The sequence below is a fragment of the Neoarius graeffei genome, chromosome 10, assembly GCF_027579695.1.
Source record: "Neoarius graeffei isolate fNeoGra1 chromosome 10, fNeoGra1.pri, whole genome shotgun sequence".
Taxonomy (NCBI): Eukaryota; Metazoa; Chordata; class Actinopteri; order Siluriformes; family Ariidae; genus Neoarius; species Neoarius graeffei.
In genome coordinates this window covers 14,617,548-14,634,340 of record NC_083578.1, presented here as the reverse complement: position 1 = coordinate 14,634,340, position 16,793 = coordinate 14,617,548, and the positions used below count along the sequence as shown (strand labels likewise).

Genomic DNA, 16,793 nt, shown 5'->3' with positions numbered 1-16,793 from the left:
GATAGAACATCCACAGGAGTTTCCTGCAAATGTTAAAGGACCACAGCCTCCTCAGGAAGTACAGCCTGCTCTGTCCCTTCCTGTACAAGTGGTTGGTGTTGCAAGTCCAGTCCAACTTGCTGTCCAGCCACAGCCCGAGGTACTTGTAGGAATCCACAGCCTCCACTCGACTCCCTCGATCAGAACTGGTCATGACCTTGGTCTGGACCTCCCAAAGTCAATGACCAGCTCCTTGGTCTTCGAGGTGTTGAGCTGCAGATGGTTCCTGTTGCACCAAATGGCAAAGTCCCTCACCAGGCTCCTATACTCCTCCTCTCTGTCGTCCCTGATACACCCCATGATGGCTGTGTCATCAGCGAACTTCTGAATGTGACACAGCTCCGAGTTGTAGCAAAAGTCCGCGGTGTACAGGGTCACCGCAGGGGCCAGCACCGTGCCCTGGGGTGCTCCGGTGCTGCTAATCACAGTGTCAGACGTGATATCCTTCAGCCTGACGTACTTCAGCCTGTCGGTGAGGCAGCTGGAGATCCAGGTGACCAGGCAGGGGTCCACTTGCAATCTGTTCAGTTTGTCCTGAAGCATAAGGGGCTGGATGGTGTTGAAGGCACTCGAGAAGTCCAAGAAGAGGATCCTCACTGTGCCATTTCCCTTATCCAGATGCGAGTGGGCTCGGTGTAGCAGGTAGAGGATGGCGTCTTCCACACCAACACCTGCCCGGTACGCAAACTGCAGACAGTCCTAGGCATGTTGTACCTGGGGTCTGAGGAGGCTGAGGAACAGCTGCTCCAATGTCTTCATCAGATGTGAAGTGAGTGCCACCGGTTGGAAGTCGTTCAGCTCGCTTGGCCAGTTCTTCTTGGGAACTGGAATGATGCATGATGTCTTGCAGAGGGTGGGCACTCTCCCCAGCTGCAGGCTAAGGTTGAAGACGCGTTGGAGTGGTTCACCCAGTTCAGCAGCACAGGTCTTCAGTAGTCGGGGATACACCTTGTCCGGGCCTGCTGCTTTCCTTGGGTGAAGCTTCCTCAGTTGACCTCTGACTTGGTCTGCAGTAATGCATGGAGGAGTCTGTGTTGAGGAGGGAGAGGAGGGAGAGGAGGGGGCTACTGCGATGACTTGGGGGGAGGTGTGTTGAGGGAAGAAGGAGAGATGGCTGCAGTGGGGGTGGGGGGGACGTGGGCTGGTTGAACCGGTTGAAGAAGTCATTCAACTCGGTCGCCCTCTCCACTGTCCCCTCAACGACTCTGGTCTTTGTATTGTGGCCTGTGATGGTTTTCACACCTTCCCAGACCTCCCTCATGCTGTTCTCCTTCAGCTTCTGCTCCACCTTTCTCCTGTAGCCGTCCTTAGCTTCCCTCATGCAGCGTTTCACCTCCTGCTGTGCTGCTTTCATCGCCTCCCTATCCCTGCTCCTGAAGGTGGTCTTCTTCCTGCTGAGGACAGCTTTTGACTTCCTGTGTTACTCATGGCTTGTTATTAGGGTAACACCATACAGTCTTAGCGGGGGAAACCATGTCTGCGCAGAAGTTGAGGTAATCCGTCAGACAAGTGTGTCAGCCCCTCTATGTCCTCATAGTCTGGGCTAAGCAGCACATCCCAGAACAGAATTAGAATCAGAATCATGTTTATTGATGTGAACGATGTTTATTGTCCAAGTATGTTCTCACACACACACACACACACACACACACACACACACACACACACAAGGAATTTGGTTCTGGCACTTGGTGTCTCTCACGATACAGAAGAGGAAAAACTCAAACAGTAAATTTATGTATATGTAATATAAGAAAAATGTTTATGTATAGACATTCACTCTCACTATCCTTTTGAGTTAGTTGACACGTCAGACGTGTGTATGACTAGCAGTCTTCAGCAGAGCTCTTCATTCAGCACGCTCTTGAGTTGCCTCCTCTGCGATATTCCATAGCTTCAAGTTAGCACGGACAGATCCTTTCCAGCTTTTTCGAGGTCGGCCATGGTCATTCGCTCCTTCAACTTCCAAGGTTGAATTACTGCGTTGGACGTGTCCAAACCAACGGAGACGATTGTATCTGAGGACAGTGTCAAAGTGGCGGAGGTTCAGCATCCGCAGAAGAGAAAAAGTGCTGATTCGTGTTCCTCTTTTGACATTGCACATCCATAAAAGCATGGCTCTTTCATGGCTCAAGCCGTTTTTGGTCATCTCTTCGGAGTGCCCAACATTCAGAACCGTATAACATGGTGCTATGCACACAACTGCTGTATAGTTGACCACGGGTATGAAGTGAGGCAGCTTTGCAGGTTAACAATGGCAGCAGCTCTCTAAACTTTCCCCAAGTAAAATGAGTTCTGATAATCATTGCCAGTTCACAACCACCTCCTGGGCAGTACCATCATCAAGGTATATGAAGCTATCGACGACCTCTAGTTTGCTACCTGCCAACATTACCTCACTGCATGGTCTTGCATCAATCGGCCGAGCTCCTCCGAGACAACGCTGACACTTGTAATCTGGGTTTTCAACTAACCTCCCCTGCGCACCAGAACATCTTTTGTGTACCCACATTTTGCAACCACTACAGAAAATTGAATTACACAATATAATAAATATGCAAGCTACAGTAATTATTATATACATAATACACAATACCTATATTATACACAATATGTCTAAAATATCTATATTATACAATATCTATCTATAATATACAGTATACATGATAAATACTGTATGTATGCTATCAACAATATAAACAGTACACCATGTACAGATAATATGCAGAATATTTACAGACCATACATATTTCTATCCACATTCACTGGATATGAGCAATCGCGTGCTATGATTGGCTGGCTACTCTACTACTAGGATATCAGCTCATATACCATGAGTAGAGAAAAACCAAAATGGCAGCGCATGTTGCTGAATCAACCAAGGACGAAATAAAAACTACTCGAAAACAAAACCCCAAAAAAATGCAAAAAAAAAGCAACAAAATATGGAATGACAATATTTGATGGTAAGAACGTATCCTTTTTTACTTTTCAAGAATTATTATCTCACCTCATCTCATTATCTCTAGCCGCTTTATCCTTCCACAGCAGGGGTCACCAAACTTTTTTCTCTGGGAGCCACATTGTCGTTCCTGACTGTGATGGGGGGCCAGGGTCGGGTCAGCTATATAACATAGAATTGTATGACCCAGACAAATATGACCACCAGCAGGCCTCGAGATTACTAGCCTGGCACAGCCATCCCCACTACTATATCCACACTACTATATCAACACTTGATTCCTGGCACATATTTGTTTATCTTTACTAGTGGTTTGCAAAAGTAGTAATCGAGTCTTTACACTTTGTTTTAATTTGAAATACCACAGATATTCCATTTATTTATTTTCTAATAAAAATAACATCAAAGCTGTCAAGGTAAGAAACATCTGCCTAGTTGAGGTGATTGACACTGGCAAAGGTGAGTGGAAAATTATAAATTGTAGGTAGGCCTGTTGATATTATTAATAATATTAATAATAATTGTGTGCAGCACTTAATAAAGGTCAAATAAATAGGCCTGTGTCCTGCACGTCATTGCTCTCATCCATGGCCAAAGCAAAAAAACCTCGAATTCTGACACTTTCTCATTCAGCTGGTCATACACGTTGTCCCCCAAATCTTCGGTTCGCCTGGTCATAGTAGGTGCGGAGAGACTCACCACGTTGAGCGCATCCTTCTTGTCGGGACACACCTCCTCGGCCACAGCAAGCATGCATACTTTAACAAAGTCCCCATCAGTAAACGGCTTTCCATGGGTAGCTAGTAGGTGAGCTACCTTATAGCTAGCTCGGACAGCAGCCTGGTTGATCTGGGTTTGGTGAAGGAATACATTCTGTTGTGCAGCCAGTCCGCATTTCATCCTCCGAATCCTGTCTTCTCTTGTTTGCCCTCACAAACTAGCATACTCTTTGTGGCAGGTTTCGTAGTGATGACGCAGATTATATTCTTTGAAAACCGACACACTTTCTTTACATACAAGACAAACTGCACGGTCCTTACACTGAACGAAAAAATAATCGGTGGTCCACTGTTGTTTAAAAACTCTGCACTCTCTGTCAGCTTTTCGCTGACCACTAGCCATTTTGCTGTCCTGAACACTGACAGTTCTCTGCGCGTGCGCTGCCTGTCACTGGTTGATCGCGAGCATATGATGAAAATTCGGAAAATATGAATAGTTCATTTTATAACTAAATATCAATTTTAATTGATAAAAATCAACAAAATACAAGATGCAGACATGTTATTATTTGCCAAAAAGCAATTTAAAAAAATAGGCCATGACCACTTTTGGGGATTGCCTCATAGGGCCGGTTCAAGTGGTGGGGGGCAGAGGGGCTGGGGGGCCGGTCAAAGGGGGGTGGCAGGCTGTAGTTTGATGACCCCTGTCTTAGACGTTCGAAACGTATTCGAAGGCTATTCCGGGAGCGTTCTGACTGCATTTGAGGTGAATTCGTACAGCATTCGAGGCACCTTCCGACCAGACTTCAAGTGGTATTCGGGCAGCAATCGAACCGCACTTGTACGGCATTCGAAGTGCATTCTTAATATTCTTACAGCATTCTAGGTATTCCTACTGTGTTCCAACTACATTTGAACTGCATTCGAAAGCTAATACACCCGGAATGTGCAAGAATCATTCGAGGTGGGTTCAAAGCGCATTCTAAGTATTTGAACGGCATTCTTACAAAGCTGTAAGAAGGTCGGTCAGTTTGAAATTCCCGCCCGAATGTGGCACGAATTTTGAAAAATTTTTCATTCCAGCTGGTTCTGCTTGATTCCTGCTAATTCCGAATAAGCAGGAGTTTTATGGTGAAAAGGAAAGATCTCGTGGCGTGTTCGAATCTCTAGCGAGATTTATATAAGTTGATGGGGATTGGGGTAGCTATGGAAACAAATACTGCAGGTTTAGGTTTATGGGACTGAATAAACTACTCGTTGAAAGTTAATGTAAAACCTTTTGGAGTTTAAAAGTAAAACTGATTAAGTGAACAAAATATGTAGGCTAGTTTGCTTTTACAGAGGTTCTAATGATAAAACGGTGTTTTAGTATGTGAATAATGAAACACACACACACAGTCACTATGAGTAGTCAGGGTCATGGTGTATGAAGCAGGAAAAATGGCGGCATGGTGGTGTAAGTGGTTAGCCCGGTCACCTCACAGCAAGAAGGTTCTGGGTTCCAGCCCAGCGGCCAGCGGGGGCCTTTCTGTGTGGAGTTTGCATGTTCTCCCTGTGTCTGTGTGGGTTTCCTCCAAAGACATGCAGTTAGGTTAACATGGGGTGGCCTTGGGCTGAAGTGCCCTTGAGTAAGGTACTTAACCCCTGACTGCTCCTCGGGTGCTGTAATATGGCTGCCCACTGCTCTGGGTGTGTGTTCACTGCTTCAGATGGGTTAAATGCAGAGGATGAATCTCACTGTGTTTGAAGTGTGCATGTGACAAATAAAGCTTTCTTTCTTTCTGTGATGGGGCCTTCTGGTTTTCTCCCACCTCCCAAAAACATGGTAATAAATAGATGTGGGCTTTTCCTGCTTCATATACCATGACCCTGACTACTCATAGTGATACTGTCTTATATACCCATGGGAAAAGTGCCACTGAAGTTGCTCATAAATTATCAAAATCAATGCAACAAGTCACTTTATGGTTACGTGATTCTTGCCTTACTTTAAATTTAGAAAAAACTGTCACCATGTTTTTTTACAAACAGAAATGTGTTCAAGGTGTGTCCCAACGTCACGGTAAATGGGCAAAAAATTGAGAATGTAAATAAGTTCAAATATCTAGGGGTTACTCTTGATCCAACCCTCACGTTTAAACATCACGTGAAAAAGTTGGCGAACACACTGAAATTCAACTTAGCCAATTTTAGATTTATAAGAAATTCTCTTTCCATTGAGGCCTCCAGCATGTATTTAAATGCCATGATTATACCACATTTTCTGTATTGTATTACAAGTTGGTCCCAGTCAAATAAAACTATTCTAAAACCACTTAAATCATTATATAACAGTGCCTTCAAAATTCATGATAAAAAGCCACGTCATTACCATCATTGTCAGATACTTAACAAATATGGTATTTTAAATTGTGATAACTTAATCAAGCATTCAAATGTTTATTTGCTTTTTAAAATCATTCATAATGCTGTAGCTCCCCCTTTGAAAAAATTTGTTACTCTTCGTTCTGAGCGATCAACAAGAAATACAAGATCTGTAACAAGGGGTGAGTGTAGTGTACCCCAATGTAAAACGGCATTTGGAAAGTCAGCTTTCTCCTGTATAGCCATGACTGAGTGGAATACTCTGCCATCAGAAATTATTTCTTGTAGAAGCCCACACACTTTTTCACATCTTGTTAAGCGCTGGCTAGTGTCAAGTCAGGAGTGTACACATCCATGAAATGTGTGTGTGTGTGTGTGTGTGTGTGTGTATCTGAGGGCGGGGGGATGTTGGGTGAGTGTGTGTATGTTAATGTTTATGTGTTGTGGTTGTGGGTGATTGTGTATTGGGTGAGTGTGTGTTTGTACAGCATGTGTGTGTTAACGTCTGTGTGTTATGGTTGGTGGAGATAGTAGTTTAGTTTTACAATCTGTGTTCTGTAATTTTATTTGTTTTTATTATTAATATGTGTTTTTTTTTTTGTATTCATTATTCCATCAACCTGCCCAGGGACTGCAGGCGGAAAGTAGCAATCTGCTATAACCTGGCACAAAGCATATTATCTTGTTGTACAAGATTAATGTTTTTTTTGTGCACTGTCCCTGATATGAAATAAATTACAATTACAATTATGTGTGTGTTTCATTATTCACATACTAAAACACCTTTTTAATAATAAAAAACTTTATTTGCCAGGTATGTGAACACACACAAGGAATGTGACTCCAGTTTCACTTAGCTCTCTTATGGCCCTTTTCCACTACCCTTTTTCAGCCCACTTCAGCCCGACACGGCTCGCGTTTCGACTATCTCAGAACAGCACGACTCAGCTCGCTTCAGCCCTGCTCAGCCCCCAAAACTCGCACGGTTTTGGAGTAGGGCTGAAGCGAGCCAAACCGAGCTGAGTGAGGCTAGGGGCGTGAGGAGACACTCCCCTGTGCACTGATTGGTGAGGAGGAGTGTCCTCACATGCCCACACACGCCCCGCGAGCACGCTGGGATCTGTAAACACCGTAAACCCGGAAGAAGAATTACGAATTACGAGAATTATGAAGGGCGGCACGGTGGTGTAGTGGTTAGCGCTGTCGCCTCACAGCAAGAAGGTCCTGGGTTCGAGCCCCGGGGCCGGTGAGGGCCTTTCTGTGTGGAGTTTGCATGTTCTCCCCGTGTCTGCGTGGGTTTCCTCCGGGTGCTCCGGTTTCCCCCACAGTCCAAAGACATGCAGGTTAGGTTAACTGGTGACTCTAAATTGACCGTAGGTGTGAATGTGAGTGTGAATGGTTGTCTGTGTCTATGTGTCAGCCCTGTGATGACCTGGCGACTTGTCCAGGGTGTACCCCGCCTTTCGCCCGTAGTCAGCTGGGATAGGCTCCAGCTTGCCTGCGACCCTGTAGAAGGATAAAGCGGCTAGAGATGATGAGATGAGATGAGAATTATGAAGCCTTATGCGCCACGCCTCATCTATACGCTCTTGCCAGTATCTGTTGGCGTTGTTGGTGACAACAAGCCACAGCACCAAGACCAGCAACACTAACGACTCCATGTCCTCCATGTTTATTGTTTACTCTCCGGGTCGTGAGACTACCGCTTAAAAGATCACTGATGTCACTGTTTGCGCCGCCTAATGACATCACGTGACGTCCACCCACTTTCGCTAACTCCACCCAATGTGTCCACCCACTTCCAGCCAGCACGGTTCAGCGCGGTTGTAGTCGAAATGCAACTCCAACAGCTCCGCTCAGCTCGACTCAGCCCAACTCAGCACGGCACGGCTCAGCCCAACTCAGCCGCGTTGGTAGTGGAAAAGCGGCATTAGTACAAACATATAAAAAAACACTTAGAAAAAAACAAAAAGCTATGTACATGTAGAAGGGTAAATATACAACCCCGATTCCAAAAAAGTTGGGACAAAGTACAAATTGTAAATAAAAATGGAATGCAATGATGGGGAAGTTTCAAAATTCCATATTTTATTCAGAATAGAACATAGATGACATATCAAATGTTTAAACTGAGAAAATGTATCATTTAAAGAGAAAAATTAGGTGATTTTAAATTTCATGACAACACCACATCTCAAAAAAGTTGGGACAAGGCCATGTTTACCACTGTGAGACATCCCCTTTTCTCTTTACAACAGTCTGTAAACGTCTGGGGACTGAGGAGACAAGTTGCTCAAGTTTAGGGATAGGAATGTTAACCCATTCTTGTCGAATGTCGGATTCTAGTTGCTCAACTGTCTTAGGTCTTTTTTGTCGTATCTTCCGTTTTATGATGCGCCAAATGTTTTCTATGGGTGAAAGATCTGGACTGCAGGCTGGCCAGTTCAGTACCCGGACCCTTCTTCTATGCAGCCATGATGCTGTAATTGATACAGTATGTGGTTTGGCATTGTCATGTTGGAAAATGCAAGGTCTTCCCTGAAAGAGACGTCGTCTGGATGGGAGCATATGTTGCTCTAGAACCTGGATATACCTTTCAGCATTGATGGTGTCTTTCCAGATGTGTAAGCTGCCCATGCCACACGCACTAATGCAACCCCATACCATCAGAGATGCAGGCTTCTGAACTGAGCGCTGAAAACAACTTGGGTCGTCCTTCTCCTCTTTAGTCCGAATGACACGGCGTCCCTGATTTCCATAAAGAACTTCAAATTTTGATTCGTCTGACCACAGAACAGTTTTCTACTTTGCCACAGTCCATTTTAAATGAGCCTTGACCCAGAGAAGACATCTGCGCTTCTGGATCAGGTTTAGATACAGCTTGTGGGTGGTAGAAGCAAGCAAGTCCAGTTGCTCTTTTCTACCACCCACAGTTTACTATGACCTGGATGACTGAGAATCTTCACAGACATGTTAGATACGGCTTCTTCTTTGAACTATAGAGTTTTAGCTGGCAACGGTGGATGGCACGGTGAATTGTGTTCACAGATAATGTTCTCTGGAAATATTCCTGAGCCCATTTTTTTATTTCCAATACAGAAGCATGCCTGTATGTGATGCAGTGCCGTCTAAGGGCCCGAAGATCACGGGCACCCAGTATGGTTTTCCGGCCTTGACCCTTACGCACAGAGATTCTTCCAGATTCTCTGAATCTTTTGATGATATTATGCACTGTAGATGATGATATATTCAAACTCTTTGCAATTTTACACTGTCGAACTCCTTTCTGATATTGCTCCACTATTTGTCAACGCAGAATTAGGGGGATTGGTGATCCTCTTCACATCTTTACTTCTGAGAGCCGCTGCCACTCCAAGATGCTCTTTTTATACCCAGTCATGTTAATGATCTATTGCCAATTGACCTAATGAGTTGCAATTTGGTCCTCCAGCTGTTCCTTTTTTGTACCTTTAACTTTTCCAGCCTTTTATTGCCCCTGTCCCAACTTTTTTGAGATGTGTTGCTGTCATGAAATTTCAAATGAGCCAATATTTGGCATCAAATTTCAAAATGTCTCACTTTCGACATGTGATATGTTGTCTGTTTTATCGTGAATACAATATCAGTTTTTGAGATTTGTAAATTATTGCATTCCGTTTTTATTTACAATTTGTACTTTGTCCCAACTTTTTTGGAATCAGGGTTGTATGTATAGACAGCATAGTGCAAGGATGAATTAGTAAATATAAATGTACAGTGTGAACAGAATGACGGTATGAGTGTGCAGATATTTCACAGCTGATGTTACTGATATTTGAGTCCGGTTTTAGCTGTTCATCACAGAGACAGCCTGAGGGAAAAAAACTGCTCTTGTGTCTGGTTGTTTTTGCGTACAGTGTTCTGTAGCGTCTCCCAGAGGGGACAAGTTTAAACAGTTTGTGACCAGGGTGTGATGGGTCTGCAGAGATGTTACCTGCCCGTTTCCTGACTCTAGACAGGTACAGGTCTTGGATGGCGGGCAGGCTGACACCAATAATTTTCTCTGCAGACCTTATTGTCCGTTGCAGTCTGTTCTTGTCCTGTTTGTGACCGATCTAAACCAAACAGTGATGGAAGAGCAAAGAACAGACTGAATGATGGCAGAGTAGAATTGTGTCAGCAGGTCCTTAGACAGGTTGAGCTTCCTGAGCTGGTGCAGAAAGTACAACCTCTGCTGGGCCTTTTTGATGATGGTGACTGTGTTGGTCTCCCACTTCAGGTCCTGGGAGATTGTGGAACCCAGAAACCTGAAGGTTTCAACAGCAGTCACAATGTTGTTGGTGATGGGCGTCAGGGTGGGGGGTGGGGTGGGGCTCCTCCTAAAGTCCACTGTCATTTCCACAGTTTTGAGCGTGTTCAGCTCCAGATTGTTCTGACCGCACCAACAGACCAGCCGTTCAACCTCCCGTCTGTATGCAGACTTGTCACCGTCTCGGATGAGACCAATGACCATTGTGTCGTCTGCAAATTTCAGAAGTTTAACAGACGGGTCTCTTGAGGTGCAGTCGTTGGTGTAAAGGGAGAAGAGCATTTTTATCATTAGAACCTCTGTTGCCCCTTTTCCACCAAAGCAGTTCCAGGGCTGGTTCGGGGCCAGTGCTTAGTTTGGAACCGGGTTTTCTGTTTCCACTGACAAAGAACTGGCTCTGGGGCCAGAAAAACCGGTTCCAGGCTAGCACCAGCTCTTTGCTGGGCTAGAAGAAAGAACTGCTTACGTCAGCGGGGGGGAGTTGTTAAGACCAACAACAATCGCAAGACCGCGAAAGGTCACCATTTTTAAGCGATGAGAAGCAGCAGCTGTACAAACACGAAGTCATCCATTATTGTTGTTGTTGCTGCTTCTTCTTCTCCGTTACCCCTTTTCCACCAAATCAGTTCCAGGGCTGGTTTGGGGTCAGGGCTGGTTCACAACTCGTTCAACTTTGCCCCTTTTCCACCAAAGCAGTTCCAGCGCTGGTTCGGGGCCAGTGCTTAGTTTGGAACCGGGTTTTCTGTTTCCACTGACAAAGAACTGGCTCTGGGGCCAGAAAAACTGGTTCCAGGCTAGCACCAACTCTCTGCTGGGCCAGAGGAAAGAACCGCTTACGTCAGCGGGGAGGCGGAGTTGTTAAGACCGACAACAATAACAAGACCACGAAAGATCGCCATTTTTAAGCGACGAGAAGCAGCAGCTGTACAAACGCGAAGTCATCCATTATTATTATTATTGTTGCTGCTGTTTCTTCCGCGTTGTTTTTGCTTCGATATTCGCGCCAAGGTTTATGCAAACGTAGCGACGTAACTGACGTATACAGCGACGTAATGACGTATACAACGATGTAACTGACGTATACAGCGACGTAATGACGTGTCTTCTCTTAGCACCGCGAGCTATGGAAAAGCAAGCTGGTTCTCAGCTGGCTCGCAAGTTGAACGAGTTGTGAACCAGCACTGGCTCCGAACCAGCCCTGGAACTGATTTGGTGGAAAAGGGGTACTTGTGAGCCAGCTGAGAACCAGTTTTCTTTTCCATAGCTCGCGGTGCTAAGGGAAGCCACGTCATTACGTCGCTGTATACGTCAGTTACGTCGCTATGTTTGCATAAACCTTGGCGCGAATATCGAAGCAAAAACAACACGGAAGAAGCAGCAACAACAACAACAACAATAATAATAATAATGGATGACTTCATGTTTGTACAGCTGCTGCTTCTCATTGCTTAAAAATGGCGATCTTTCGCGGTCTTGTTATTGTTGTTGGTCTTAACAACTCCGCCCCCCCCGCTGACGTAAGCGGTTCTTTCCTCTGGCCCAGCAGAGAGTTGGTGCTAGCCTGGAACCGGTTTTTCTGGCCCCAGAGCCAGTTCTTTGTCAGTGGAAACAGAAAACCCGGTTCCAAACTAAGCACTGGCCCCGAACCAGCCCTGGAACTGCTTTGGTGGAAAAGGGGCATTTGATATTCGCGCCAAGGTTTATGCAAACGCAGCGACGTAACTGACGTATACAGCGACGTAACTGACGTGGCTCCCCTTAGCACCACAAGCTATGGAAAAGCAAACTGGTTCTCAGCTGGCTCGCAAGTTGAACGAGTTGTGAACCAGCCCTGGAACTGATTTGGTGGAAAAGGGGTATGTAAAAGCAAACTAGCCTACATATTTTGTTCAGTTTTACTTTTAAACTCCAAAAGGTTTCGCCTCAACTTTCAACGAGTAGTTCATTCAGTCCCATAAACCTAAACCTGCAGTATCTGTTTCCATGGCTACCCCAATCCCTGTCAAGTTATATAAATCTCGCGAGAGATTCGAGCACGCCACGAGATCTTTCCTTTTCACCGTAAAACTCCGGGATTTCACTTGTTTTGAGTTGCACACGGTCTTGTTATCGAACTCGCCCCACCTTAAGGTTATACGTTTTAAACCACCTTTTTTTTTTCATTCGCTCGGGACCTAAATGACGTCACGGCTTCTCTGTAACTCTGGTTGCAGCGTCCGGCAGTCTGAGTCGCCGGGAGAACACAGCGCGTGAAAACACACACACGGCGTAGTGGGTGGAGACTTCTCGGTGCATGGAGCTGCGCGCGGAGCCGGTGGTGGCAAGTCTGGAGATGTCTGAGCTGCAGGGCGACGGCGACGGAGAGGACTCCGAGGCCGACAGTTACGAGAGTTTGCCGCAGCACGCGTCCTTCAGCACGCACATGACAGCCGGTGCAGTGGCAGGAGTGCTCGAGCACACGGTCATGTATCCGGTGGACTCCGTTAAGGTAAACCCAGCAGGCTCACGTGCACATGGCAGGCAGCACTAACTTTTTTTTTTTTAATTCCTATAACTACTAGAACACCTGGCTGAATCCGAATCCACCTTAACTCCCTACACATGCGCACTTCACAGCCTTACACACAATCCGCCCTTCCGTTCCCTTCCTAGTGCACTACGTGTTCAGTACATGGCCGTTTAGGACTCGGCCCATGGAGGCGGTCCAGCTGATGCTAAAGCAGCTAGCTCGCCGTGTATCCCTCGCTGCCATGCGCTGAAGTACTGTCACGGTTCGGTTAGTTTTGGCAAACTAGCTAACTTGGCACTTGTTAGCTCCGGAACTTGGCATTATTTGTGTTACAAGGAGAAAAAAAAAAAGAGAGCGAAAATTTGCTTTTTAAAAAAAAAAAAATTACTACTAGCTCTTCTTGGTTACTTAACAAACGCTAGCTAGATAGTGTTAATAGTATGAAGCGTTGAGTTAGTCAAGGAATAAAGTTGGATATATAATATATATAATAAACACTTTTTTCCACACCAGAACTGTGACAATGCGCCAAAGTAGAACCACAAGTTAAATTTAACGACGCTAAATTTCCTGTTGAGTTTATTTTCTCCTCACACTGACAAGTGTTTACGTTCCGGAGTTTTAGTTAAACTATAAAAAATATATAGATATTCAAGTATGTTTAGGTATTTCTATTTAATTTGTTATATTAATGACCAAAAACAACCCTGAAGCCATTAATCATATCAGGTTGTTTCCTGTCCTGGAGCTGTACAATCTGATAACTGGCCGTTTCCGGTTTTCCTCGTGCGCTTTTGATGGCAGGAATGAAGCCTGGAGTTTTTGAGTAAATCTGAAACTCGAACAAGCGGTTTGTCTTTGGAGTGTCAGTTTTCAGCCATGAACACTCATTTTAGACACGTCTGAGCGCTTAAACACTTCATAACGTGTCATTATAGCAGGATAAGATGTCACTGAAGACCCTAAAAACACGCCCAAACAGGATTGGTCGCTGTTTATGCTAAACCTTGTTTACTGTGACCTATAAAGTCTCATCTCATTATCTCTAGCCGCTTTATCCTGTTCTACAGGGTCCCAGCTGACTACGGGCGAAAGGCGGGGTACACCCTGGACAAGTCGCCAGGTCATCACAGGGCTGACACATAGGCCAAGTTTACATTAGACCGTATCTGTCTGGTTTTCTTCGCGGATGCACTGTCCGTTTACATTAAACCGCCGGGAAACGGGAATCCGCCAGGGTCCACGTATTCAATCTAGATCGTGTCTGGTCCGGTGCTGTGTAAACATTGAGATACGCGGATACGCTGTGCTGAGCTCTAGCTGGCGTCGTCATTGGACAACGTCACTGTGACATCCACCTTCCTGATTCGCTGGCGTTGGTCATGTGACGCGACTGCTGAAAAACGGCGCGGACTTCCGCCTTGTATCACCTTTCGTTAAAGAGTATAAAAGTATGAAAATACTGCAAATACTGCCCATTGTGTAGTTATGATTGTCTTTAGGCTTGCCATCCTTCCACTTGCAAGTGGTAAGTGATATGCGCTGGGATCTCACACACAGCGGCTCAGTCCCAAATCACTGCTTGTGTGCTTCACTCGCGCACTCTGTGAGCTGCGCAAGGCCGGAGTGCGCACCCTCCAGAGGGCACTCGCTGTTCAGGGCGGAGTGATTTGGAGCGCAGGATGCCTGCGGAGCCGAGCGTATCCGTGTATTGGTGTTGCTGTGTGCACGCAAATCGTGTATTGGTGTTGCTGTGTGCACACTAATCGTTTTAAAAACGTTAATCTGATGATCCGCTGATACGGTCTAATGTAAACCCCACCATAGACACAGACAACCATTCACATTCACGGTCAATTTAGAGTCACCAGTTAACCTAACCTGCATGTCTTTGGACTGTGGGGGAAACCGGAGCACCCGGAGGAAACCCACGGGGACACGGGGAGAACATGCAAACTCCACACAGAAAGGCCCTTGCCGGCCACGGGGCTCGAACCCGGACCTTCTTGCTGTGAGGCGACAGCGCTAACCACTACACCACTGTGCCGCTGACTATAAAGTCACACAATATAACATAACAGCCATGTGAATAATAATTCTGCTTCTTGGTTCATATTAAAGATGCCTGGGTCACTTGTGCTTCTATCGGTCATGAAACCTTAATAAAATCTTTTTAATAAAGTCATAAGCACTTGAAGGTACAAATATTTGTAGCCAACTTGAGGGTTGTTTTACAATCAGGGTACGCAAGCTAAAAATCACATTTAACACTTCTTATCTTCAATATCAAAAGGCTTGACTAAATAAACTTGGTTGTTTATTGTAGCCCTGTGATAGCTCTATTTACCATGCAAAAAAAAAAAAAATCTGGTGATAACGTTATTTTTGGTGAATGTATGGCAATATGTCATATTTAGCAAAATTACTCGTGCCATTTAGAAAAAGTGCTTTTTTGATAATGTGACCAGACGTCCCGATTTGACCGAGACAGTCCCGATTTTGAGTTGTGTGTCCCCAGTCCCGACAAAGGTCCGTTGAGACGCTGAAATGTCCCGGTTTACACCAAACACTAACAAACTGTCCCGATTACAGCGATCATATATAGCCAACGAGATAGAGCCAGTGGGACTGGGGACACGCAACTCAAAATCGGGACTGTCTCGGTCAAATCGGGACGTCTGGTCACATTATCAAAAAAACACTTTTTCTAAATGGCACGAGTAATTTTGCTAAATATGACATATTGCCATACATTCACCAAAAATAACGTTATCACCAGATTTTTTTTTTTTTTGCATGGTAAATAGAGCTATCACAGGGCTACAATAAACAACCAAGTTTATTTAGTCAAGCCTTTTGATATTGAAGATAATAAGTGTTAAATGTGATTTTTAGCTTGCGTACCCTGATTGTAAAACAACCCTCAAGTTGGCTACAAATATTTGTACCTTCAAGTGCTGAAAAGCTTCTAGCAATTCAGCAGCAATGTGCGTGTGTCGGCGGTCAACCTTACAATGTATCTATTTGTACAATGTTGCAATATAGAGGCCACGTCATAACGGTTTTTTTCGCTAGCGGCTGTCAACTACTACGCGACAATGCCGCACGGATGAGCGCTGGGCGGAGATGTTCGCGCACTTCAAGAGTAGGGAGATTCCTTACAGCAATGTCAGCCAGCTTTGCCATGTGCCTACCTGGCACCAGTGCTCCAGTTGAGCGAATATTTTCACTCATGAGCAACACCTGGACTGACGAGAGGAATCGTATGACCGTGCCTACTCTCAAAGCCTTGCTCATTACCCAGGCCAATTTTGACGATACTTGCTCGCAGTTTCACAGCAGGCTCTCAGGCAATAAAGCGCTACTGGAGCAAATTCACTCATCATGTAAATATATGCAATAAAATGGCATCTTCTTTAGGGTGGGTGGGTTGGGTGGCTGTGTTTCTGAAACATTTTCTGTTGTCTTTCATCGGTTTCATCTGTCTTTAATCTGTATCACAGATTGTCTTGACTTGTTTGTTGTTGTCAACTCGGGGTTCACGTTTTCAAAATGCTTAATAGCCGACACTGGTTAAGATTAAACAGAGGCATTTTGGGTAAAGGTTCAGAAGTGACAATGATTAGGCTCATGCGCTCGTTCCTGTTACAATACATAGCCTATTGTTTAAAAAAAAAAAAAGTTAATCGCATAAGATGTTGATGTTAATATGCAAGCAATGCATTTTCTTGGCGTTTTATTGGCCTATTCCCTATCATCACATCTGTTGTCTGATTTTCTTACTTTTTTTTTTTTTTTTAATATTTTTTGGGCTTTTTTCACCTTTATTGGATAGGACAGTGCAGAGACAGGAAACGAGCGGGAGAGAGAGATGGGGAGGGATCGGGAAATGACCCCGGGCCGGAACCGAAC

General features: G+C 45.0%; 1 protein-coding gene across 1 annotated transcript in view; it reads left to right on the top strand.

The window, feature by feature from the left end:
* The first annotated feature begins 12,402 nt into the window (after positions 1-12,402).
* The window catches only part of slc25a37 (solute carrier family 25 member 37), a 50,931-nt gene continuing 46,540 nt past the window's right edge, over positions 12,403-16,793 (top strand). Inside the window, exon 1 of the mRNA XM_060931332.1 lies at positions 12,403-12,860. Coding sequence (XP_060787315.1) covers positions 12,666-12,860 — 195 coding nt within the window. The 5' untranslated portion in view covers positions 12,403-12,665. The remainder of the gene's footprint in view (positions 12,861-16,793) is intronic.